This window comes from Betta splendens, chromosome 6 (assembly GCF_900634795.4).
Source record: "Betta splendens chromosome 6, fBetSpl5.4, whole genome shotgun sequence".
Taxonomy (NCBI): Eukaryota; Metazoa; Chordata; class Actinopteri; order Anabantiformes; family Osphronemidae; genus Betta; species Betta splendens.
Window position 1 is genome coordinate 3,943,627 of NC_040886.2, and position 22,988 is coordinate 3,966,614.

Genomic DNA, 22,988 nt, shown 5'->3' on the forward strand with positions numbered 1-22,988 from the left:
AAAAGTATATTATTATTATTACTACACTATCGTTAATTATATAAAAAAATTGGGATTAGTTTAAATACAGTGGATGGACGCAGGTTGTCTTTTTTTATTAAAAAATAAAAGATGGAATAATAACCATAACTTTTTTCTAAGTAAGCAGTACTTTTTCCTACCACACATTTTTATACCTTAACACTTAATAAAATCTACGTTGTATTAGGCATTTAGATATTGTGCCTACTGGTCTGTGCTTATAATTGAAGATTCAAAAAACTTTTTAAAAACTATTGATCCCAGAGTTAAATTGCTTAAACATAAAATATAATGTAACAAAGCCTTAATTGCCTCACCTGTGATATGATGTGATCAAAAATACTAGAACAATCCCTTTACATGTCTGCTATATCTATTTTGATTTGTTGACCTGACCCGTCAAAGACCCTCCAAGTCTTTGAGATACCATCAGATGAGGCACTTTGTAAAGACCCACCTTACCTCCTAAACTGGACAGGGTCATATACAGTGCATTACTGGCCGAAAATCTGAGGCAGAAAAGACTCAATAATATTTGAAATAAGACAATAGATGATTTATTAATGCCAGACACTGCTTGATACAATCTTAAATGAGTTACAGGTTACATTAGTCCAATGTCAGGCCTCAAAAAATCAAAAGGTTTGAAATTGGTAGAACTTTAGACAATTCTTTTTCTTCTTAAAGGCATCTGGGCTAACATCCAGTTGACGTTCTAAACTGACTGATTATCCTATGTATTTGTTAGCATCATTACTATTTGCATAGTTTAATTTCCTTAAGTAATAGAAATTAAGCAATGTCTATATAACCCTTGTTTTGTAACAACCAAATTATGCAAACTAATTTGTTGTTATTTTCCATGTCATCTATCTTCATTATCTAGCATTGCATCATTACTGTCATGTTTCTCAGGAATGTCACACTTTGTACAGACCTGGCCACATTTCAGTTAGACTTTAATCCCTGAAATGGACACTCAGTATTTACCATAACAGAGGCGCATTTGTGCATGAGAATTTAACTTGTCCTCAAATATCTGAATTTGCAGATATTCAAGTACCGTGATGTCTTTTATTTTGCAGAACCATATTACAATAAGCTTATAAAGAACAAAACTGTTCAAAAATTCCAAATGGTATAAATTAGCTATGTATAGAAAAAAAATAACATTTTTGACATATTTGCAATTAGTCTTGGAATGGAGATCATGTGTAACACATTAAACATGTAAATCCATGGAAATACAAAACATGACTAGCACATAATAATTTTGTTAAGTTTATTGTCTTCACCAAATTGGTCCAACAGCCTCCCGTGGTCATTCCACAAGTCAGATAACAATGGAATATTAAATTATAGACAATGCAAAAATGGGACACACTGGAGAACTCGGCAGGTGCTGAAATGTTCCTAACAAACCACTCTAACTGCTGCTGGATCAAAAACAATGCCTGGTTCTCTTCCATCTCTGTTTTAACATCTTCAAATGAACTGAGCTTCCTGCGCTCCAACAGGATGAATTAATTAAGAACTGATCATAACATGTTTCAGTGCAGTCTCTGCAATTTAACCAGGAGCTAGCATGACCATGCTACTCCACGACCAAGTACCTAATTGATTGATGGGCTGGACACTTTACAGTGGTGGTGTTATAGAGTGCATGGTTACGCATTTGCAGCCAAAATGAGTTAGTTCTAAAAAAGAGGTAGCAAACTTCTCCACCACGGACCCAGTCACAGACAGCAACAGCACCTAAAGACACACACCCAGACTGGAGCACCAGAAGCTGCAGCCTCCTAGATTTAAATGTCCATCAGCGTCCCTTCACAATAACTGACATCAATATTACGATCTAAGAAATGTTTTGGTTTTGATATATTTTGTAACCTGACCACAAAGCACAAAAACACCCTGACCTGTGTAGCATGAGAAATACAGTACATCTATAAAAAATACAAAAAACACTTTAACCATTAAGAGAGGAATTTTATAGGGAACAGAAATAAAAATAACAAAGTTTAATGTAATTTTCAAAACTGTTTTGAAGTGTAGAACCTATTTACAGCATGTCAGGGAGTGGAGGGACTATGAAAGCACAGCACAGAGTTGGGGAGGAGCAAGTGATCAACAATTACCAGGTCAGTAAACTGTTCTTCATAAAAGAGGTGTTTTATAGAAGCTTACTGTCTGTCTGAGTCAAAATAACAAGCATTCAAAAAGTTCTCAGTCCTTCAAGAAAGGTTAGTCCAGAGCGATGATGTCATCATCTTCATTGGGGGCAGCTGCTGCACTCGACTGGTCTGGCCTTGGACGTTTGATAGAGGTCTCGCCTGTTCCTGGGTCAGAGCGCTTCCTCTTTGTAGCAACAGGGCCTGCTGCAGCAGAGCTAGACGTCCCACCTTCCTCCTCGTCGGAGTCAACAATCATGACGTCTTCGCCGTCCTCTGATGGAGCTGTTTAGGACAACAAGACTATCAGATACTGTTTCCAACAAATACAGATTAAAGCCTTTTAATACAGATTAAAGCTGTCCCAAACGGACCCAGGGCTACAGACCAAATCCAACGTTTTGATTCAGAATGTAGCAGGACATCTTAATTTTAACCGGCGTGGCTATTTACGGAGGTTATTTTGTGGATTCGAACGCATTGGCGGGTTAAGCATTCAATTGGTCAATATCATTTACTACTAAATGCAAAATAAAAACAGGCTCCACTCTGAGCTATTTTCAAACACAGCTATACACTGAATTTTCAGCTAAACCTGCACCATCCATTAGTTGATACTGTCCATAAAATGCTGTTGCATCAGCCCGCTGGTGTTCAGTGTTGCAGATTGAAAACATTTTCTCTACAGCCACTCAGACCACACCTTTTTTAGCTTAGTGGCAACAACAACCCTCTGCTGTTTGAGACATCTACATATCTGTAAACCCGATTCAAGTGGTGGAGCATTTACATCTAGGAGTTTACATCCTGTCTAACACAGTGATAAGTAGGAACATCAAAATTGGGGCTTTCAGCCCTAAATCAGGAGTATCTACATTCAGTGTCTCTGCAAGGCAGAGTTGCAACTAATCAATCTAAACCTGTTAAAACGCAGAGTTCAGTAAAATGGAATGTAGGGCAAAGTTCAGTAACTGACTGACAACCCCGTCGCTGTGTTTTTACTGTGTGACCTCATGACACGAATGACGTGGCTGTCATTTTCCTGTAGTGCTAATGTGGGGCTGAGGAACCAGAGTCCTTCAGGACCACAGTCCTGCTTGTTTTCCCGCTGCCTCCTTCCTACCCAGTGCCAACTGGGAGCTGTTAGTGCAGGTATCACTGCAAAACAACCTGATTGGCACCATATTCAATGTACTAGATAAAAATGACATTTTATCATACTGCTCACCTTTAGAGGAGGTGGAAGGCTGGGCAGAGTCCTTGTTGCCATTGGAGATGCTGTTAGTCTCTTCCTTGTTATGCTGAGGGGTTGGGGCTTTGTCTGGGGCCTCACCTACCACCTCAAACTCCACATCACGTTCAAGTTCTTCACTGAAGACAGACGCACAACTGATTATCATTTCAATTATCTTCACATGGACATATTCAACCATGGACAGAGTCTTTAATTTATCGATTCACATGCACTGAGCCACGTACGTATGTAGGACGTTAATGAGCAGCGTATAATCTTGAAGGAAGTCATCGGATTGCAGACGGCTGCCATTACGGATCCCAAAGTCAGCAAGAAATTTGCTGTTGTTGGCTGTTGTTTAGATATAAGACACACACGCACAGTAATTCTTAATACTTACATAAGCTGAACATTGTGATGACATTTTACATTTCAAATAAAGGATAATTAACTCATTAACTATGTCAACAAAGATACTAAACAATATTTAAATGTTTACCTGTCTAGATGAATTTCAATTATGGAATAATTTGACAATTGTTTTTAAAGCGCCCTCTCCTGTCTAAACTTCCAACTGCTCCTGCCATCTGCCTCTATTCGTCTCCATTTCTACTTGTGTTTTCGCTATTATCCTGCTTATATTTAAATTCAGTGACTATAGGTGAAAGATGGTTAAATTGTCAAATTAATGTCTAACAGTGAATTTGCTTTAACTGTCACTTCCTCCTTACCTTCCGTCTCTCCTTCCTCTGAGGAGATGAGAATGGTCCCTTTTCCATCTTCTATCTGAACATCTGGAGCCACCATACCAAACCTTTCCTTGAGGATCTGAGCATACACACACACACACACACACACACACACACAATCACCATAAATGAGAACACTGAACATCTCACCATAACATTTGCCATCTTTAAAAAAAGGTATATGTACAATTTATTTTTTAATTACTAAAAGACAACGTGGAATTTATTGACCAATAAAACCAGAAACTTGGAGCTATGATGTTTTAAAAAAGGGGTTTGCTATGTTACCCTGTCCTGTAGAGTAAGGACCATAGTTTTATGGACATTGAGTTTGACTGTGACTTCCGGTTTGCTGGTGCAGACGTAGCAATTGGCACTAGGTGGGTCCAGAACACACGGGACAAGCAGCTTCTTCCTGAGGTTCGGACACTTGTTCAAGAAAATCTGTCAATGACACACAGAGAACTTTTAAAACTTACAGCGTGTAACAGAGTCAAATGACATCTGGGCCCAAACCACTGGAAAAGCCATGGTCAGAGTTGGTTTCTACCTGGATTAGTCCCTTAGTTATAAACATATTACTTATGGTAACTTCACTGGTCACACAAATACTATGACCAATATTTACAAAGCTCACACCTCAAATAGAACATAGCCAGTGATCAGGTTATGATGTTCACCTCATTTCAACCTGGAAACATTTGATTAATGCCTTATCATGTGGCTAATGTACAGTACGTACCAGTAATCTAATACACTACTGTGTTTTAGTTGCACTAACCGTGCGACAGGACTCCAGCTCCCCTGAAAGGATCTTGAGCCCCTCCAACACAATGAGTCCAGCAATGACAGCGTTGGTTGTGGCAATAGCTGGGATGATGTTTCCTGCCATGGCTGAACAACAAATCAAGTCAGTAGACGTGTGTGAGGACGTGATGTACTTAGAGAGAGTGCAAACTAATCTAGATGACGATTATTGCATGATTATTAAACAAATCCGACCTACAGTTTCTTGCACCACTCGTTATGAAAAGAAGGGAGTCAGCTGACTTACACTTGACATCAAAGCGACTCTTCATGTTCATGCTAAAGATGTGCATACGTAGGTTTGCTGCTGCAGTAACGAAGTCCATGGCTGGAGGGTCATCCTGAGAAAAAGAGGAACGCGTGCGAGTCATTCAAACACATGTATCTGTAAGTTATTTCACTACACTGTGTATTATCTGGAAAGTTCATGTTCTCACAATTGAAAGCACACAGTTATGCAACAATGTTTTACCAGTATTGTTCTCATAAGATTTTAGGATAAGTTTCAACTACTATGACTGTGTTGTATTGGTGCACATTACCTTGTCCCAGACCAGCTCAGCAGCATCTCCCTTCTCCTTAAGTTGTAGGCGAAGTGTCTCCACGCTGTGCTGGAATAATTTGCAGCAACCCCAAACACCCAGAACCTGCTGGTCCTTCAGGCCTGTACCAGGAGTGTCCTCCTGAGGACATTCTGGGACAGACAAAAAATAAAAGACAATGCTTACCGAGTCAGAATCTCCTTTATGTTCTTTCTGGTATAGATTAAAACAATTAACAGTCATACCACTTTTCTCAAGCTCCTGCCAGTCCAAAGGCGTGGGAGCTTTCCTCTTCTTCCAGAGCTTATCCATTGTCAGCAGATACATGATGTCATCTTTGAAAAGCTGGAGATGAAATTTCAACGTTAAACATTCTAGTATTAGTTTGCTCTAGTAGTGATTCTAGCAGCGCCGCAGGGCAATAAACAGATTTTCACCTGATGAGTAACGAATTTTATGTTCTCATTTATGTTTTATAATTAGACCCATCGGTCTTAGCAGTCTTTTCTACAACAGTGACAAGTGCTAATGCTTGATATATGAAACATGTAACAATGTGTTCCATGTAATTAAACACACACATACAATTGAACACTGAACTGATCAGCTACACATTGTGTGTATACTATGTTATTAATTGCATTAATACATTTTACATGAAATCATTTTCATTAAAAAAAACTTTGACTAACCTTGTTGAAAAGTTTGATGGGATCATAGCCAGTGGAGCGGGCCCATTCCTTGGTAGAGATCCGCTTGATGTCACCATCTTTTTCTGAGGCTGTGGCACGAGCTGCTGTTTCCTCAGGGTTCCCTGTGTACATAACAATGTAGAAGTGTTCAACTGCCTTGAATATTTTGCTACTAATTCTGCCATTTTGAAAACCTCCATCACAAATGAAGTGCAAACCAAGCAGAACAAATGCAAGTCACACGAACATGCAGCTTCTGGGTCAGCTGTGTCAGGTGACACCTCTTGATCTGCATCCTCTTCTCCAAATAGCTGACTGTAAAGACAAATAGTAAAATATGATGAGCATGGTTGCTTTGTAGTCCAACTAAATAATGCTAATTATAAAGTCGTACTTAAAGAGATATTTCGCCCACACAATGCAATGTATGGGCTCAGAGGGTGTGTTTCTTATGGTACATCCTGGGAATGTTTTCTGGGTGGGTTTAGGTTGGCACTCATAGCACTCTGTCAGTCCCTGTGGAAAGCATGATCGATGGAAAGAAATCAAGGAACAAAACAGACAACAGCATAAAGTAAGGTAAACAAGCCCTTCATCAGACATTATACTGAACTAAAACATTACAGCATAACCCTGATTTGTAAGTCCTACCTTCTTAATGACTGTGACTTGTCCCAGGTATCCTGCTGTGCCACTTTCTATCAGAGGGATATCAGCTGCCAAACACATTCTGTTCACATGATTGCGGGCCGCTATAAAGAAAAATGTTCAAAGTGTTCACACTTTGAGTAATATGAAAGATAAACATGGCTTTTAAAGATTAGGTGAGAATACCTCGATTATCCAGAGCATTCATCACCAGCACAAACTTCCTGAAGAACTCCACATTATAGTCAGGGCTGTGGGCAAAAAAAAAATATATGACACTTATTCTAGTGTTATGAGAGAGGAATTAGTAGTTCAGGTTAAATTAGTGAAGCAAGAGAAAGAAACTAACTTCATGATGCTGTCATGATAGGCAATGATATTTGCACTGGGACAGAATTGCAAGGCACTCTCTTTGGCCACCTGTCAAACAACAGGGGGAAGAATTCACATACACACGAATATTTGTATATCAAACAAGATTTTGAAAGAAGAAAGCAGCTAGCATTTTGCGTTCACATACCTGTGCTTTAGACTTGCCAACATGCTTCTTCTGAAAAAGGAACTGTCGATTGAGGTTGCTGACATCAATAGTGTCCAGGTCAATCTGCGAAAAATAGGATCGAAATGTCAGTCGTGACATCAAATCAAAACGAGATGTAAAGCATCCTGCCTCAATAGTAACACCAACTGGTTGGTTTCATGGCACCTCATAGTTTCAGACCAGTGTCCAGACCAGCCAATACTGAGCCTTGTCCAAAAACACTGCTTTTAATATTAAGGCTGGTCGATTTAAACAACATAAACAGCAATTAAACAACAATTAAAAACACTATCTCAGAGATTTGTTAACTACATCATAAACCTCTGCTGGTGCACGTTAACACTTATTTTATAAATACCTATAAGACCTCTTGGTTATTATTTATAATGTTCTGCAGCTGAGACCAGCTTAATTTGTATAAGTATTCCTGCATCAATCTGCTGTTCTCCTCTGTGATCTTTAAAAATGATTCATTCATTCATTCATTTCTGCAACAGTATGTTCTCAATTAAGCATTACTTCTCCTGATGACTAATTTGATAAAATGTTCCAAAATACACAAGTGCATCTGATCCTTCTCAGTTACCATTTAAAAGCTCCCTAGAGGGATCATGAAGCCCCCAAGTCCCGGAAACCAATCAGTCTCAAGTACTTGCATCATCTGACAAACTATTAATACCTGCACAGGTTCACCCTTCAATCGAGTGTAATCTTTTGAACTTAGAACCCACGTGCTTATAGCTACATTGTTTTCAGGTTGACAGGACTAAACAGAGGGTTACCCCAGCGTGTCTGTGCATTGCTTCCAACGACACGTTAACAAGGTGCCTAATTATAAGAAGTCGTGGAGCTAACTCAGCGGTACAGTGGCGCCAAAAACTCCAGCCGCATTGCTTCGAGATTTTTTTCTTTCAGTAGCCGAAGGTGAACACATATTTGTTCATCTGGGAACAAAGCTGACATCTTAAAACTACTACTACTACTTCTACCGCAGCATGAACGTATTAGCTATGTATCAGGAATTAGCCTGCGCCCACACACATCCCGGCGCAATCGGTGCAGCACAAAGACCTAGCATGGTAGCAGCTAGCTAGCTAACACACAAATAAACATAAACGTTACGGACCACTTCGATGTTTTTGAAGCCGGTGAGGACGAGGTTCTTCAAAAGCTCGCAGCCAATCCCTCCCGCCCCCACCACCAGCACCTTGCTGGTGGAAAGAGAATCGGCCAGCTCTTTTCGGAGGGAACCCACAAGCTGAGCCATGTTATTCGGCTAGAAGACAGAACCAGAGCCCGCTGCACAGGGAGGCTAGTGGCTAGCTTTTCTTTACCAGAGCCGGAGACCCGCCCACTTCCGGGTCAATTGAACTCTTCTCCTGCACCATTCACAGGCGCATTGTTGTTTGATCGCCCTCTGCTGGACAGGTGAAATTCATCAAAGGGACAGTTCACGTTGCCTGTGTTAGCAACAAAGTCAGAGAGGCCAGACTGAGATGGTTTGGACATGTACAGAGGAGGGGGATAATGAATATATTTGTAGAAGTATGTTGGCGAACAAGCTGAATATATAGCTGGATATATATGGATATGATAACAGAGGACATGAGGTTGGCTGGTGTGAGTATAGAAAATGCTCAGGATAGAGTGAGATGGAAGAGGATGATTCACTGTGACAACCCCTGATGGGAAAAGCCGAAAAAAAGAGACAGGTAAAATTCATGTTGCCTGGTGAGTTTAATGAAATTTATTCTATTTCTTTGCATTCCTATTTATTTTCAAGACCACAATGAGAGTAGCAAACTTTTTAAAGTAATCTTTTTTTATTTATATGAATCTAGTCATGTTTCATAGTTTAAAATGAGAGTATCTCAGGTGCATAAATAATGAAAAGCAGTCTAAACATACTCGCGGTGCATCTTTGCACAAGTCTCTTGTTTTAACATATGTTAGTCAAGATTCAAAAAACTTTATTAATCCCAGAGGGAAATTATTTTGCACACTTTAATGCTGTCACAGATGGATGTACACACAAGAAGTAAGGGACATTAATAATAAGAATGCTAACAGATCTACACACACTCACATCAAGTCTAATTATCTTTGCCTACTAGGACAACATTTACAGTATATCCATTAACACGGGCAGTCTTTGTGGTGGAGGTCAGATCAGAACGCCAATTTTGTGGGACTTGCGTTTCCTGAACTTTAAGGAACTCACAACTCAAAGGCTTTTAGGTGTAATTATATCTTTTCAACCAAACATTTTTTTTAACAAAAGAAACTAGCCAAAAAAGTTATTATTTGATTCTATGTGTTCTTGAATCTTATGAAAGGCTTGTACGAAAAGCGTGAAGGCATCGTTTGACCCGAAGGTTCCGCTGGACTGCTGCGTGTGTTGGGAAGTGGAAGCTTGTCACTGTAAATCAATCTCAGGCAAATGTTTTACCGTGCAATGGAAATTTCTAGGTCCTCGAATGCCACAATGCCACTAAACGACTATTTAATCCTTAGCCTAGCACTACATACACCATTAGCTCCCTAAATTGAACACAACTGTCCTCAACAATATCTGGCTTTTATTTTCTTAAAACACGCTTTTTCTAAGTGATGAGTCTCCCTCAGTGTTAATCATTTACATTCTGTTGTGTAAATAAACACGTGTGACTTAAAATCAATAGGTCAACGTGTAACGTTTATCCTGTAGTGACACGTTTTATTCGCGCTTGACTCTATAATCCCCACCGTTTTAATTCGGCCGTTCCACAGATGCTCCAGATGTGAACGGTCCGTCGCGTCCACGGGAAGCTGCTAACAGAACCACGCAGCGCCTCCATCGCCGCCGCTCCGTGCCCGCCCGGCCCTCCTCCTCCGCCTCCCTACCTCCCTCCCTCCCCCCGGCCTCCCTCTCAGACCGAAGCGCAGCAAAGCTGGCTGGGTCGACCATGGGTTCGGGACGCCTTTGCTCGGTGCTGCTTCTTGGGTTTCTGTTGGGGCTTCATCACTCCACAGGCTTTTGGATCGTCAACGTCGTTTTCCCACCCAAAGTCAAGTCCAGAGAATCAAGTAACATCACTCCTCCGCTCATCATCGGTGAGTTCAGGGGCTGTTATATAACGTCTGACTTTTCTGCTTCACTAATTCACTTCACATCTGAGGTTAGTATCAACAACCAAGTGACTTTAAGGGGGATTCAGTTTTGTTTTCTAATCTGGAGGCTGTGGTGAATTCATCTAGGATCAGTGTGTAGTAGCCGGTGAGGCTGCACACTGTACTCTGTACATTTGACCCTTTGCTTTACTGCTTGTCTGCCTCTTATCTAGGTCATAGTAGCGGTTTCTCAGCAAAAAAAATGTGAGTCAGTGTTTGTCCCCTCACTGGTCCTCCACATATTGACTCTGAATGTGTTTCTAAGAACATGCCTTTACCCAAAACCTGACATATGCATAAAGCGCGACTCGCTGAAGGTTACCCAGCTCCATCCTTTTAAAACAATAACTTCATTTGACCTAAAAAGACCTTTCACAAACACATTAAAAAAATATGCATCGCTGTGTTCAGGTACAGAAGAAGTCTTGGTTGCATTCTGTCAGCATGATGCTGCCACCGCCCTGCTTTATTACATGGATGGGAGCAGGTGATGAGCTCTGTCTTTTGCCCTGAATTTTTAAATGTCCAATCATTTAATGTAATTTGCTGAACAATAGACTCACCAAAATAAAAGCAGACTGAATGCGGATGGTCACAGAACAGGATGCTTACAAACATAAAACTGTAATTTAGATTTACAACAGTAAAATGTGTGAAAACTAAGGGATTGTAAAATACCAGGCATGTCTTTGTTTACCTGTGCATCCTTCCTCAGTAGGTTTTAGGAAGGATTCTTGGACAAAGCTGCATTATTTAACCAACAGTAGCATGTTAGGTTGTTATGTTACAACATAATATTTCAGAATCAGACTTTGTTGTCTCATTCATTTTATACTGACACCGAGGGACATTTGTTCCTGCTGCTCCTTTGTTTGCTGTCAAAGGGTCGTTGTCCTAATGTGGACTCACGCTGTCTACTATAGAGAATGACAGTCAGATACAGAGGCTTTACTTGGCTCTGTGTCCAAAAGGAGATTTTTTTACATTTTGTATAAATAATATTAAGTAAGATTTAGAGAACAATTTAAAATTAAGGTTTAAATGTATGTTTTGTGAAAATGTTGGCAAAATGAACCTTTTTAGTCAAACGTATTGTTTGTGTCCAGAAGCTTTAATTTGTTCATATTTAATGTTTGTGTCTCAGTATGAACTTCTTGTTCGTATTGTTCTCGTTGGTGATTCTGACAGGAATTTCTTTTTTTAACAAACCTTTCAGACCAATAGAGAAATGTATCACGAGAGTAAAACGTTAGTGAGATGTTGGGGTGACGTCCGCCAGGCGACACAGCACTGATCTACAGTAACCTGTTTGTTTGTGTTTGTCTGTCCAGTACCAGGAAACCTGGGGAACCGTCTGGAGGCCAAGCTTGACAAACCAACGCTTGTCCACTGGATGTGCTACAAGAAAACCAAGGACTGGTTCCCTCTGTGGATTGACCTGAGCATGCTCATGCCCATTGGCGTGGACTGCTGGATAGATAACATTAGGTAACATAGATCAGCCGATTGTCTGTTTTCTCTTTTGCCTGAACTTTTGCTCGTCTCTGACTCACCTCAGGGGATAGCGTGTTGCTACACATTTACAGAATATCTGTCTCCCAGTTTAAAGAAGTCAAAAACTCCAAAAAGCAATTCAACTGGGGGAGAGAAAGACAGAGTTGTGCTGTATTTCAGACGTCTCTTTTGGTCACTCATGTAGACTAATAATCCATTTGTTCTTCAGACTTGTTTACAACAGGACGACCCGGCAGTCGTCCAACTCACCGGGGGTGCAGGTTCGGGTGCCAGGGTTTGGACAGACGTACCCTATTGAGTTTCTTGACTATAACAACCTGACTGGTGAGACAAAGTCTCCTGGATGTTTTGCAATTGAATTTCATAATTATACCTAGATAGGTTCGCCCAGCCTAGTGCTCAATTTCTATAATAAATAGATACATTTTGATATAATTTATAGTGAGCAGAGCTGCTGGAGACGCTGACGCCTCATAATGTTTGTGCTTTTTGCAGGTTATTTTCACACTATGGTCCAACATTTGGAAAACGCAGGCTACATTCGGAACGAGACGGTCCGTGGAGCGCCGTATGACTGGAGGTTGGCTCCTAGTAAGTAACTCAAACAGTCATAGGACGACATTGACCCCAGTCAATAGAGATACAACGGAATCCACAGCAAATAAGAACACAAAAAACGGACACTAAAAAGCTGTGTGCAGTGAGAGGAAATATTTCTGTTTCACACCTGAAAGGTTTTATGTTGGCACATCAGGATAAAGTCACCAGTGGTTGTGGAGAAAGTATGTAAATGAGATGGGTTGGTAGTTTGCATGTACTGGCTTTAAGCATATAAAATGTGCATGAGAAGGGAAGGGGAGCTAGTGGTGTTAATAAGAGAAACAAGAAATTCACTCCACTGATCAATAGTTTCACACGACCATCGGATGATGGGATGATGATTTTTTTTTGGAGACAGTCTAAACGCTGTAAACTCTCTACTTAACCCTCTACCAATGATAAGAACGTCGTCCTGAAAATTAGCCTTAGTAATAAAGCTGCTCTTTGCCAGAAAATGTCACCTGCAAAGTTCTAGTCTATAAAGCCAAAACAATGAAGTCATAACCTGACTCAAGGTTTGTAGCATTACATTTTGTTTACATGGTAATTAAATAAAAACAGCTAAAAAACACCTCATTTTGAATTTGCCTAGAAGATTCTTTGCCTAGAAGATTCTCTCTTCTAGGCAAATTCAACCTAACCTTGAGCCTCCTTTGCGTTTTGGTGCCAACCTTGTTACATAAAATTCAACAAAACATATGTATATAATTGTGAGGATCATTATTCCTCGTTCCACAGATGAGAACGCTGACTACTTCAAAAAGCTGCAGGAGCTGGTGGAGGAAATGCACGAGCGATACCAACAGCCCGTTTACCTGCTGGGACACAGCATGGGCTGCCACTACGTCCTCTACTTCCTCAACCATCAGCCTCAGGCCTGGAAGGACAAGTACATCAGGGGCTTCATTTCCCTGGGAGCTCCATGGGGAGGTGGCGTGAAAGCACTAAGGGTCATGGCCTCAGGTGATGCAAACCACAATCGCTCACGTGTTTAGCTGTACTCGAGCATTTTAAATTCACCAAGCTGCTGCTGTGCTCATTGTTGCAGGTAACAATGACGGAATCACCATGATTTCAAATATCAAGGTTCGTGAGGAACAAAGGAGGGCGTCGACTAATCCCTGGATGATACCGTTTGAGAATTTTTGGCCAGAGGACCATGTCTTCATTTCCACGCCAAGCTTTAACTACACCAAGCAGGACTACAAGCGCTTCTTCACTGACATTGATTTCGAGGATGGCTGGTAACTCACAACATAAACATCTGGACATTTGCTCATAAAGGCTAGATTGTGTCAGATCTGTAGATGACTCATGCTTTGAATGAGGAGTAACGCACTATCCTATCCTATCGATCCTATCCTTTAAACACATGAGAACTGTGAGAACTCTAAATTGTCATGTCAGGAATTGTCAGGACAGGAGGACACAAAGTAAAGACCTGAGCTTTGAATTTTTAACCTGCACCTGTCAAAAGTTATTCTTTTATTCTTCCATATCCATTTGATATTAACATGTGTATATATAAAAGTTCTACAGCCAACAGACCCCTTGTCTTCTTGTTGGGTCCAGGTTCATCTGGGAGGACACCAAGAACCTCACTGGTGATCTCCAGCCTCCTGGTGTTGAAGTGTGGTGCATGTACGGTGTGGGGCTCCCGACTCCGGTGACGTTTATTTATGATGAAAAGTACCCCGACGTGGACCCGGTGGACTTTGTCTACGCCGACGGGGACGACACAGTGGACAGCTTTAGCATGGGTCTTTGCAAACGTTGGGAGGAGCAGCAGGAGCAGCCCGTGCATGTAACAGAGTATCGAGGTCTGACCCACCTGGATATAGTGTTCCACGAAAAAGTGCTGAACCAAATCCATCAGATTCTAGGGGGAGAGTCAGACACACCTAAAGAGGTGGACATCAAATCTGGAGCTAAATAGCAGACAACTGTATTGAAGAGATAATAAATAAAGTGGCTGTATGTCTGTTTAGTTGACTTTGTATCCGTTCAAGTGTTAATGAAGCATAAATAAATTTGCACCTTTTACCACAGTTACCATAAGCGCAGCTGGTTCCAGATCAGTCTGGGTTTGCAAAATACCCTCACGATTTGCATTATGGATCTGAACCTGATTGTCGAGCATAATGTCGAGATGGTTGATCATGGTTACTGTTAAATATAATCTGTACTGTGACTAGAAATCTTGTTCTATGCAGTTTTATACAAATGTTCATCTCTGCTGTTCTTCCTTTGAATAGATCATCATATTGTTGTCATCGTAAAGTACACACAGCAAACAGGAAAGGAGTAAATAGTTATAAAAGTCATCATATTTATGCCGCCGTATTAAAATGTGAATGTTTTGACGTTTAATAAAGCATCTGGACACGACACGTCACGTGTGTCACATGATTAATCGTTCGGCTTTATCTGGGATCGATGTGTTTGGACTTGATTGCTGAGATAGGCGGGGTTGTTGGATGTTGCGGTTGATTGCTCTGTATTCTTTTGGTCCTCGTGATCGTCACCTTTTTTTAGGTCGCTGATCAACGTCAACGGTTATTTTTTGGATAACGAGGATAACAGCGTGACGCAGCAGATTCACACACACACGCGCGCATCATGTCCGTGAGGTTATGAGACATCTGGCGACATGGCGGGCTGGCTCCGGATAGCTGCTCCCTCTTCGCTGCTTCAAGTCGGCTTGTTGTTGTTGCTGTTGAAGGCTCGGAGCAGCGGGAAGCCGTTCAAGAAATGTGCCGGCGACGAGCCCTGTGTGTCCTCCAGACCTCCCGTCGTCATCAGTAAGTGTTTGTTGTTGTTCACTTTAATAACGTTGCTAAATGTCCCGTCAAACCGCGGAGCAGCCAGCGATTCGACATTGACGTGTGCCTAAAACTCCTTTCAAAATGTGACTAAGTCAATCATTCTATTCCAAAGACTCAGAGCCTCTAAATGACTGTTACGTCTTCTTTGTGTTTTCTTCGTTATTAAAAACTTGGAGGCTTAGTCATCGTTTGTCTGTCGAGGACTTTGATTTCGCTTTCAGTGCGTCCCTGCGTCCCTCGCTACCTTTCGTAGTGAAGTTTGACTCAAAGTTATGAAAGTCATCAAAACAATGTTATTGTCGCCAAGTTAATATGTATTTGTGACCGTGTGGTCCGCGGCGGGTTGTTTGTTGTCCCAGACGCCTCCTGGTCACATGACCAGACATGAGTTTAATACTGATGTGTAAAGATCGGCCTGCTAAGACACACGCGTGTGGTTGTCGCTGTTTTCCAGTCATTCGTGGAAATGGTCCCAGGTTTAGAGGAACTTATCCGTGTTGGCCCATTTACAACACGAGTGTGATAAGACTCTGTAAGTGCGTGACCCACGAGCGCTCCGCTGTTTGCTCGTGGTTGTGGTCAAACAGTCAAAGTGGATTGAAATGTTTTCTGTGAAGATAAAAGTGATTTTTTTTTCCCAAAAAATCCTTAAGCAACAGTTCACAGCGTCAGTGGGACAGTCACAAACGTGGCTGGACTGGATGACATGCAGTAGTTTCAGTCACATTTAGATTCATCGTATTTACCCCATAAAAAACGGTCATTTGACAAATCTTTCACTACTGATAATATCATTTTTATACCAAACGATGAAGTAGAAAGAGGATGTACACGAGCTAGAATAACCACATAGTGAAATATTTTGCATGCACATGATGGCAGACGCAGGATGAGACATATGCATATTTTCACATTTATTACAAAATAAATTCGTATAGTGTTTGTCATTGACTAGTCGCTCACTGTTGACTGTCACTGCAGTTCCCGGAGACCTGGGAAACCAGTTGGAGGCAAAGCTGGACAAACCCAGCGTGGTCCATTACATCTGCTACAAGAAGACGGACAGCTACTTCACTCTGTGGCTCAACCTGGAGCTGCTGGTCCCTGTAGCCATTGACTGCTGGGTAGACAACATCAGGTACGCGGGCATCAGCCATGTGCTGTTTTGTGTACTGCTGAGGATCTGAAACATGGTGTGGGTAAAGTTTAAATTGTCTAGAGGTTATTAGATCTAGCACAGCACAGAAGTCTTCGACACAGAAGATCTATGGCTTGTGTTCACAGTCACCTGGTACCCCTTTTCCCTCGTCTGGATGAAATGAAGCTTTTATATTTTTACATGTTGCAGAAGAGATGATGAGATTATTTGTGTGGGTTCATCAACTGTTTTTAAATTAATCAACCCACACTGAGTAAACTGACCATTGAACCCTCACTTTATCAACAACATATGGAAACAGGGAGCGAGATAACATAACATTCCTCTTTTCGTTTTAAGCTCCTCAGCCAAATGAAATACTTTGTATCTAAAGGTAAAAGCTAACTAACATGTAAACGACCCTCTTTAAACTACACGGCCACAGTAATGGTTTGTATGACTTCTTGACAAACCCAGATGTGCTGTCCCACAGCTGCACTTGAGGTTGGACCGAATGGAAAGGTCTTGTTGCCATGCAGTGAGGTGTATCTAAGTACACAGAATGCAGAACTGACACTGATCCAGTTCTCTTTTGTCCACGTCTAGGTTGGTCTACAACAGCACCACACACACCACCTCCTTCCCGCCAGGCGTGGACGTTCGCGTCCCAGGAAATTTTGGACAGACGTCCCCTCTGGAGTATCTGGACCCCAGCAGAGACAGTGTGGGTGAGTAAAAGACACCAAATCCAGCTCTAGTCGAGAAGGACCAGGTTACACCTACGTCCAGACAATGAGGGGACTGATTTCTGCGACAGATTATGACTGTTGGTGTGTTTCCTCCTAGGAATGTATTTTTTTATCATAGTGCAGACACTGGTAGACAAGGGCTACACCAGAGACGATGATGTCAGAGGGGCTCCATACGATTGGAGGAAAGCTCCCAGTAAGGACACGCACAAACATGCATATTTCCTTAAATTCTTAACCTGCTGTCACTCATATTCATATAAAATTCAACTCTGTATTTCTCTCATTTCTGGTTTGTGGAAAAAAGGATGTGGCAGTTTGGATAGTTGCTGCCTTGTGATGCATTTTAGCGTGTCACACAAATGCTGTGTTTGCAATAGTTGGGAAATATTTGGGTTTGTGTTTAAATGTACCCGTTAACTCACATGTTCAACTGGTGCCACTGCTGTGGAAGCTCTTTCTGGTCAAACAGGAATTAGCTGAATGTTTAAGTCTTGGAGTAGCTCCAGCTTAATATTGGAAGTGCAGGGTATCTCTTTAATTTACTCATCTTTGCTGCTTTTTTTTCTTTTCCTGTTGCAGACGAGAACAAACAGTATTTCCTGGATCTGCAGAATATGATTGAAGACATGGCGAAAAAGGCAGGCGGGCCCGTGGTGCTGATCGCTCACAGTATGGGCAACCTGTACACCTTGTACTTCCTTAACCAGCAGCCTCAGGCCTGGAAAGACAAGTACATCAAGTCCTTCATTGCCATAGGACCGCCGTGGGCTGGGGTGGCCAAGACCCTCCGTGTGGTCATCTCTGGTAAGGGATGGAACCCGTAGTACCAAAACAGGTCCAGTTCATTCTTAATGAAAACACCAGTGCAGAACAAACAGGCCACATTTCTGTTGTCTGAAGATATATAAACGATTGGTAATAGTTTGTATTTAAATTCTCTTATTTGTAGAATATACTTCCCATATTTATAGATGTGTGGAGCCACAGATTTAGTTTTATTCTACAGCAGCTTCTCCAACTCTCCCTTGTTTCTTCACTAGATTACTCCATAATTACCAACTTACAAAAAAGGCAGTTACAGAAGTTCCTGTGTGTTGTTGCTGTTAAAAGCCTCTGTCACACTAATATATTTGAGCCTAAACCATAAAATTCAATTTGTGATCCCGTGATTCATTCATCATTTGAATGGTTTAGCGTTACAAACTAAATAACCCACTGATATGCATGAAAAGAAACTTGAAATGAGAATAAACAGAATCTTGCTGGCTCATGATCAGAAACATTTTGGGAATCGTTGATGATGGGTTTATTTTGCATCACAAATAATAAGAGTAATAAAATAAGAGTTAATATTCCATACAAGCGTGGTGTGGATTCTACACCCAGGACTTGTGGTCTAAGAGTTTTCAGCTCTCAGTTTCAGTTCTCTGCCACCAGGTCCTCTTTTCTATTTGCAGGTGACAATGACCGCATCCCTGTCATAAGCCCATTGAAGATGCGCTCCCAGCAACGTACTGCAGTCTCTACCTCCTGGCTGTTCCCCTACGTTCACACCTGGCCCAAAGATCAGGTGTGTGTGTGTGTGTGTGTGTGTGTGTGTGTGTGTGTGTGTGTGTGTGTGTGTGTGTGTGTGTGTGTGTGTGTGTGTGTGTGTGTGTGTGTGTGTGTGTGTGTGTGTGTGTGTGTGTGTGTGTGTGTGTGTGTGTGTGAATCTCTACTTCGTTCTTGATGCCAGTGGAACATAACATAGCTTTCTAGCTGAGTCAGCTGTTGCTGCTTTACAAACATGTTAACTGTCATTGTGTAACTGTTTTAGTAAATGTAACTAGCTAATCCGCTAATCAATCTATCCTGGCACCTCAAGGTCCTGGTGCAGACACCCACCGCCAACTACACTGTGCTGGACTACCAGCAGCTCTACTCAGATCTGGATTTTAAGGACGGCTGGCTGATGAGGCAGGACACGGAGTCGCTAATATTCGACCTCACACCCCCCGGCGTGGAGGTCCACTGCCTGTACGGCACCGGCATTAATACGTCCGAGTCCTTTGTGTACTCTGACAAGTTCCCCAATGTGGAGCCTAAGGTGGTGTATGGGGACGGGGACGGCACGGTGAACCTGCGAAGCGCCATCCAGTGCGGGCGATGGATAGGAAAGCAGAAGCAGCCCGTGACTTTAAAGGAGCTGCCAGGCTGTGAACACGTCACAATGTTGTTGAACGTGACCACTGTGAATTACATCCTGTCTGTGCTGGACTCGCCCTGATGCTGGCTGACCCTGAGTCCCAGTCGTCTCCCCTGTATGTGCCACATTGCAATTGTACAACATAGGTCAGGTTGTTTACACTTGAGCAAACCCAAAAACAGTGACTGTTATATTAATCTCAGATTTTATAAAACCCAGGATTTTACCTGCTAAAGCCGCATTACTATAATAAATGATGTGTATGTGCAAGAGATAAGCCAGGGATCTATTCTATGTGCCACTTTCTTTGTTCTTATTATATCTATAAGTCTTTTATTGCTGTAAAAAGAGATTTTGAGTGAACGAATGTGTTTGACTCTAGTGTTTCTAAGCTTAATAGTGTTAAGTTCTGTATTATGTGAGGTGATAATGGACTTTAACCAAACCTGGGACATGGATATTTACTTTAATTGCTGGTTCAACAATAAAATTAACTTCATACAAAGACTTTTGTAAATTTTATCTTTTAAAATTCAACACACTCTTCACTTCTTATGATTTAATGTATGTATTCTACTTTACCCAGGTTTGGCTCAACACACTAGCTGCCTACACAAGCTGAAATTACACAGGCTGCTTAATCAGCAGTAGACCTGAGTGATGGCGCATCCAGCTCTCACGCTACTCACATCTTCGTCGATTATATGCTTGTGCATCAGAAACATGTTGCCTTCTACTGAATAAAGTACTTCATGACATTCAGCCATTTGCTTCTTGTTATTCAGTTTGCACAATGATAGATTGGCCAGTATGTTGCTTTGTTCAGTGATCAGTAATCATTTGGACAACTGATGGTAACTTTAGCTGCATTAGGTGACAATGAACAATTTCCTGTGTTCATGTCGTCAACCTACAGTAAATGGCCATATACAGTTTGGAAACAGTCACAGTCAAACTCATACCCCAGCCAAAACACCATGCAGCATGTCTCATACAGTTTCATAGGCACTGTCTTTTGCAGAGGTATGAACTCAACTTTATTTATACACAGTATAAAACACATGTACACAGTTAAAACATTTTTAGCCTAGACACAATCTGACAGGTTAGTCTCGTCAAACCTCAGTAACAGTTGTATTGAAGCTAAATCCTTTGGCTTTGCAGCATGGTCAAAGACACAAGAGGCGTTGGTCATGTCAGGATTCACGAATTCAGTTGGAAGGAGAAGGTCTTGTTTCCAGTCCTGCAGCGCAGCTCCATGCAATCTAACGTCAGGACAAATGGTCCTTCTTCATGTTCATCAACAAGGCGCTTATTAATAACAAAATGAATCATTAGCCAACAATGAACAGTGATCATCTTCATCTCTTATCGTCAATACATTGTCTCACCACTCTAAATTAAAACTGAATCACTATATTAGAAGACATAGGAATTGGTACCTGCAGCTCCTGAATACACTCCTTCATCTCCACTGTCATGTCTCCAACACACCAGGCCAAACTCACATGAAAAGAAGGTTCCTAGAGGACAAAGTTTGAAGACAGGATGTGACTATACACCTGCCCACAGGCTAATCAATGGTTTCTGCCTATTTTTAAAAACATACTATACTGTGTTGGAAATTTGACAAATAATAATTTCTACAATAAACCTTTTCTTCTACTATACATCCATGGCTTGTAATATACAAACTAGTTTAGTTACAGAGCACCAAGATGAAACCCATATGCTGATCACTAACCTTGTAGAAAGTTTCCAGGTGAAACTCCTCCATTGTTCTGTCCACAACTCCGACCAGGTCCATTAACTGAGCATGCCCAGTGTACACCTCTATACCCAGAAACGTTCTGCAAAGTAGAAAAAGATACAACATGTTAAACCAAGAAGAAGCTCGGTTTTGGAAACAGTTTCCAAAACCGAGCTTCTTCTTGGTATAAAAGAATCTATTTTTTGGACTATGAGAAAGAAATTAAAGGACTGTACCTTGTTTTCTCAGCATTACTATAAACTCTCAGCTTTCCTGTTGAGCACATAAACCTGGTGGCAAGAAATAAAGGAAGGACTGAAACGTACTACAGAGATTGACTAGGTTTTACTTAATTTACTTACAAGATTAAAAAACAGACTTTTTTCATGTGTGTTTGGGAACAAGAAATACCTTTTGCAGTGCACCAGGCCTGACTTAAGGCTCTGTGTAAAGGGATGGATCCAGTGGTGTCTCAGCACCACTGTCTGAGACAGACTGATGTGGAACTCCTCCTGCGGAGTCAACACCACACCACAGGCCCCAGCAGTTGAGAGCAGTTCCTGAAGCAACTCTGTGAACTCTTCCTCGGGTTGGTCTGATGAGAGGAGACAGAGAGCTAACATGAGGAAACAGATGTGCGTAATCAAGTTGGTATTTCAGCTAAAGACAAAGCATGTATATTACAGGGGATGAGTCTTACACGGCAAATAAACATAGGTGGCCCAGTTTCCTCTCTCGTGTTTGAAGGAGCGAATACGACCGCCATGAAGAGAGCTGTCTTCTGTCTGTGGCTCCAATTCATCTGAAAACATGGTCAACAGGCAACCTGGGAGCGGCAGCCTGCACAACACACAGCAAAGCTACAGTAGAGCTACATTCTGATATACACGTTTGAATCCATTGTTTACTTAAAACAAGATCTAACAATCTCTGTGGCGAGACATCTCATGAATACGCTTAGTTGTGGCGTGATTTTTGTTTCTGCTCACATGCTCTGCCACCACACATCCCTAGTCACGCAAACCTTGGTTTGGTAACCGATTCCTCATTTTTGGCTCTCTTCCTCGCTGGACACTCATCGTTAATAGTGGCTTCCTCTTGACACTTTCGAGAGTCTTCGCCGCACACCTCGGTGTCCTCTTCCTCTGAGCTGCTGCTGTAGCCAACTAACATCCTACATTGGAAGCCGCGGCGGGAAATGTCAAACTAACCAAATTATTAAGAGACAGTTAAAACGTTATTTAGAAGATCAGGATAATTTAAATGTCCTAAGTCACCTTAGTTATTCCGCGCCTTCAACATTAAGACGGTGTACGTCAATACAATCCGGTGCTTCCGTTGTAAACAACCTGTTGTGATGCTTATTTAGGTCCCAGTGAAACACAGGCCGGCTGCTTTTAGTTCCCCCTCAGATAATCTACTATTTTATCTGGACAGAGCAGATTTGAAGGAATGTGTGTATACAGTGAATGCTTCTTAATGTGTAAAAGTAGAACTATGCAATTAAACGATATAGAAATGACAAACCATATTTTAATCACAAATTTAAATGACACGCGTGCACATCTGATGAATGGCAATATTTTTGTAAGTTTTTAATATTAGAGTATATATTAAAGTTTTACGATTTTCTTTATTAATTAATTAATCACACCGCACGTTCCAGTC

General features: G+C 41.4%; 4 protein-coding genes across 6 annotated transcripts; 2 read left to right on the plus strand and 2 right to left on the minus strand.

Annotated features, from left to right (window-relative positions):
* Positions 1-1,289: 1,289 nt before the first annotated feature.
* Positions 1,290-8,753, minus strand: uba2 (ubiquitin-like modifier activating enzyme 2). The gene is made up of 17 exons (XM_029154255.3): positions 8,532-8,753; positions 7,385-7,468; positions 7,214-7,284; positions 7,051-7,115; positions 6,868-6,968; positions 6,611-6,732; positions 6,464-6,531; positions 6,217-6,338; positions 5,770-5,869; positions 5,525-5,676; positions 5,230-5,323; positions 4,957-5,069; positions 4,464-4,619; positions 4,158-4,254; positions 3,672-3,777; positions 3,421-3,563; positions 1,290-2,477 (listed from the first exon to the last, which is right to left on the minus strand). Exons 1-17 carry the CDS (start codon positions 8,670-8,672, stop codon positions 2,266-2,268), a joined length of 1,947 nt encoding a protein of 648 aa, XP_029010088.1. The 5' UTR covers positions 8,673-8,753; the 3' UTR covers positions 1,290-2,265.
* A 1,370-nt stretch (positions 8,754-10,123) lies between these two features.
* Positions 10,124-15,058, plus strand: lcat (lecithin-cholesterol acyltransferase). The gene is made up of 7 exons (XM_029154256.3): positions 10,124-10,498; positions 11,887-12,043; positions 12,279-12,394; positions 12,566-12,661; positions 13,409-13,633; positions 13,719-13,914; positions 14,243-15,058. Exons 1-7 carry the CDS (start codon positions 10,351-10,353, stop codon positions 14,604-14,606), a joined length of 1,302 nt encoding a protein of 433 aa, XP_029010089.1. The 5' UTR covers positions 10,124-10,350; the 3' UTR covers positions 14,607-15,058.
* A 60-nt stretch (positions 15,059-15,118) lies between these two features.
* Positions 15,119-20,332, plus strand: pla2g15 (phospholipase A2, group XV). Its single transcript, XM_029152656.2, has 7 exons — positions 15,119-15,471; positions 16,477-16,633; positions 17,240-17,361; positions 17,480-17,578; positions 17,965-18,189; positions 18,843-18,955; positions 19,250-20,332. Exons 1-7 carry the CDS (start codon positions 15,321-15,323, stop codon positions 19,649-19,651), a joined length of 1,269 nt encoding a protein of 422 aa, XP_029008489.1. The 5' UTR covers positions 15,119-15,320; the 3' UTR covers positions 19,652-20,332.
* A 183-nt stretch (positions 20,333-20,515) lies between these two features.
* On the minus strand, positions 20,516-22,735 carry usb1 (U6 snRNA biogenesis 1). Of its 3 annotated transcripts, none has more exons than XM_029152660.3 (8): positions 22,598-22,735; positions 22,345-22,494; positions 22,021-22,160; positions 21,732-21,915; positions 21,557-21,610; positions 21,315-21,420; positions 21,013-21,093; positions 20,516-20,881 (listed from the first exon to the last, which is right to left on the minus strand). In XM_029152660.3, the coding sequence occupies exons 2-8, from the start codon at positions 22,491-22,493 to the stop codon at positions 20,774-20,776; spliced, it is 822 nt and encodes a 273-aa protein (XP_029008493.1). In that variant the 5' UTR covers position 22,494; positions 22,598-22,735; the 3' UTR covers positions 20,516-20,773. The 3 variants fall into 3 exon arrangements, with proteins under 3 accessions (XP_029008493.1, XP_029008492.1, XP_029008494.1); XM_029152659.3 differs by having other exon boundaries at positions 22,345-22,526; positions 22,598-22,719; XM_029152661.3 differs by lacking the exon at positions 22,598-22,735 and having other exon boundaries at positions 22,310-22,488.
* Between the last annotated feature and the right edge of the window lie 253 nt (positions 22,736-22,988).

Coding starts and splice junctions, on each gene's coding strand:
- uba2 (XM_029154255.3), bottom strand. CDS start 8,672: ATGGCTCAGCTTGTGGGTTCCCTCCGAAAAGAGCTGGCCGATTCTCTT. Junction 6,733..6,867: donor AAGTCACAGTCATTAAGAAG/GTAGGACTTACA, acceptor TGCTTTCCACAG/GGACTGACAGAGTGCTATGA. Junction 4,620..4,956: donor AGCTGGAGTCCTGTCGCACG/GTTAGTGCAACT, acceptor TGTCATTGACAG/ATTTTCTTGAACAAGTGTCC.
- lcat (XM_029154256.3), top strand. CDS start 10,351: ATGGGTTCGGGACGCCTTTGCTCGGTGCTGCTTCTTGGGTTTCTGTTG. Junction 12,395..12,565: donor TGACTATAACAACCTGACTG/GTGAGACAAAGT, acceptor TGCTTTTTGCAG/GTTATTTTCACACTATGGTC. Junction 12,662..13,408: donor TGACTGGAGGTTGGCTCCTA/GTAAGTAACTCA, acceptor CTCGTTCCACAG/ATGAGAACGCTGACTACTTC.
- pla2g15 (XM_029152656.2), top strand. CDS start 15,321: ATGGCGGGCTGGCTCCGGATAGCTGCTCCCTCTTCGCTGCTTCAAGTC. Junction 17,362..17,479: donor CCCCAGCAGAGACAGTGTGG/GTGAGTAAAAGA, acceptor GTTTCCTCCTAG/GAATGTATTTTTTTATCATA. Junction 17,579..17,964: donor CGATTGGAGGAAAGCTCCCA/GTAAGGACACGC, acceptor TTCCTGTTGCAG/ACGAGAACAAACAGTATTTC.
- usb1 (XM_029152660.3), bottom strand. CDS start 22,493: ATGTTAGTTGGCTACAGCAGCAGCTCAGAGGAAGAGGACACCGAGGTG. Junction 21,916..22,020: donor CACCTATGTTTATTTGCCGT/GTAAGACTCATC, acceptor TCCTCTCATCAG/ACCAACCCGAGGAAGAGTTC. Junction 21,094..21,314: donor ACCTGGAAACTTTCTACAAG/GTTAGTGATCAG, acceptor TTTGTCCTCTAG/GAACCTTCTTTTCATGTGAG.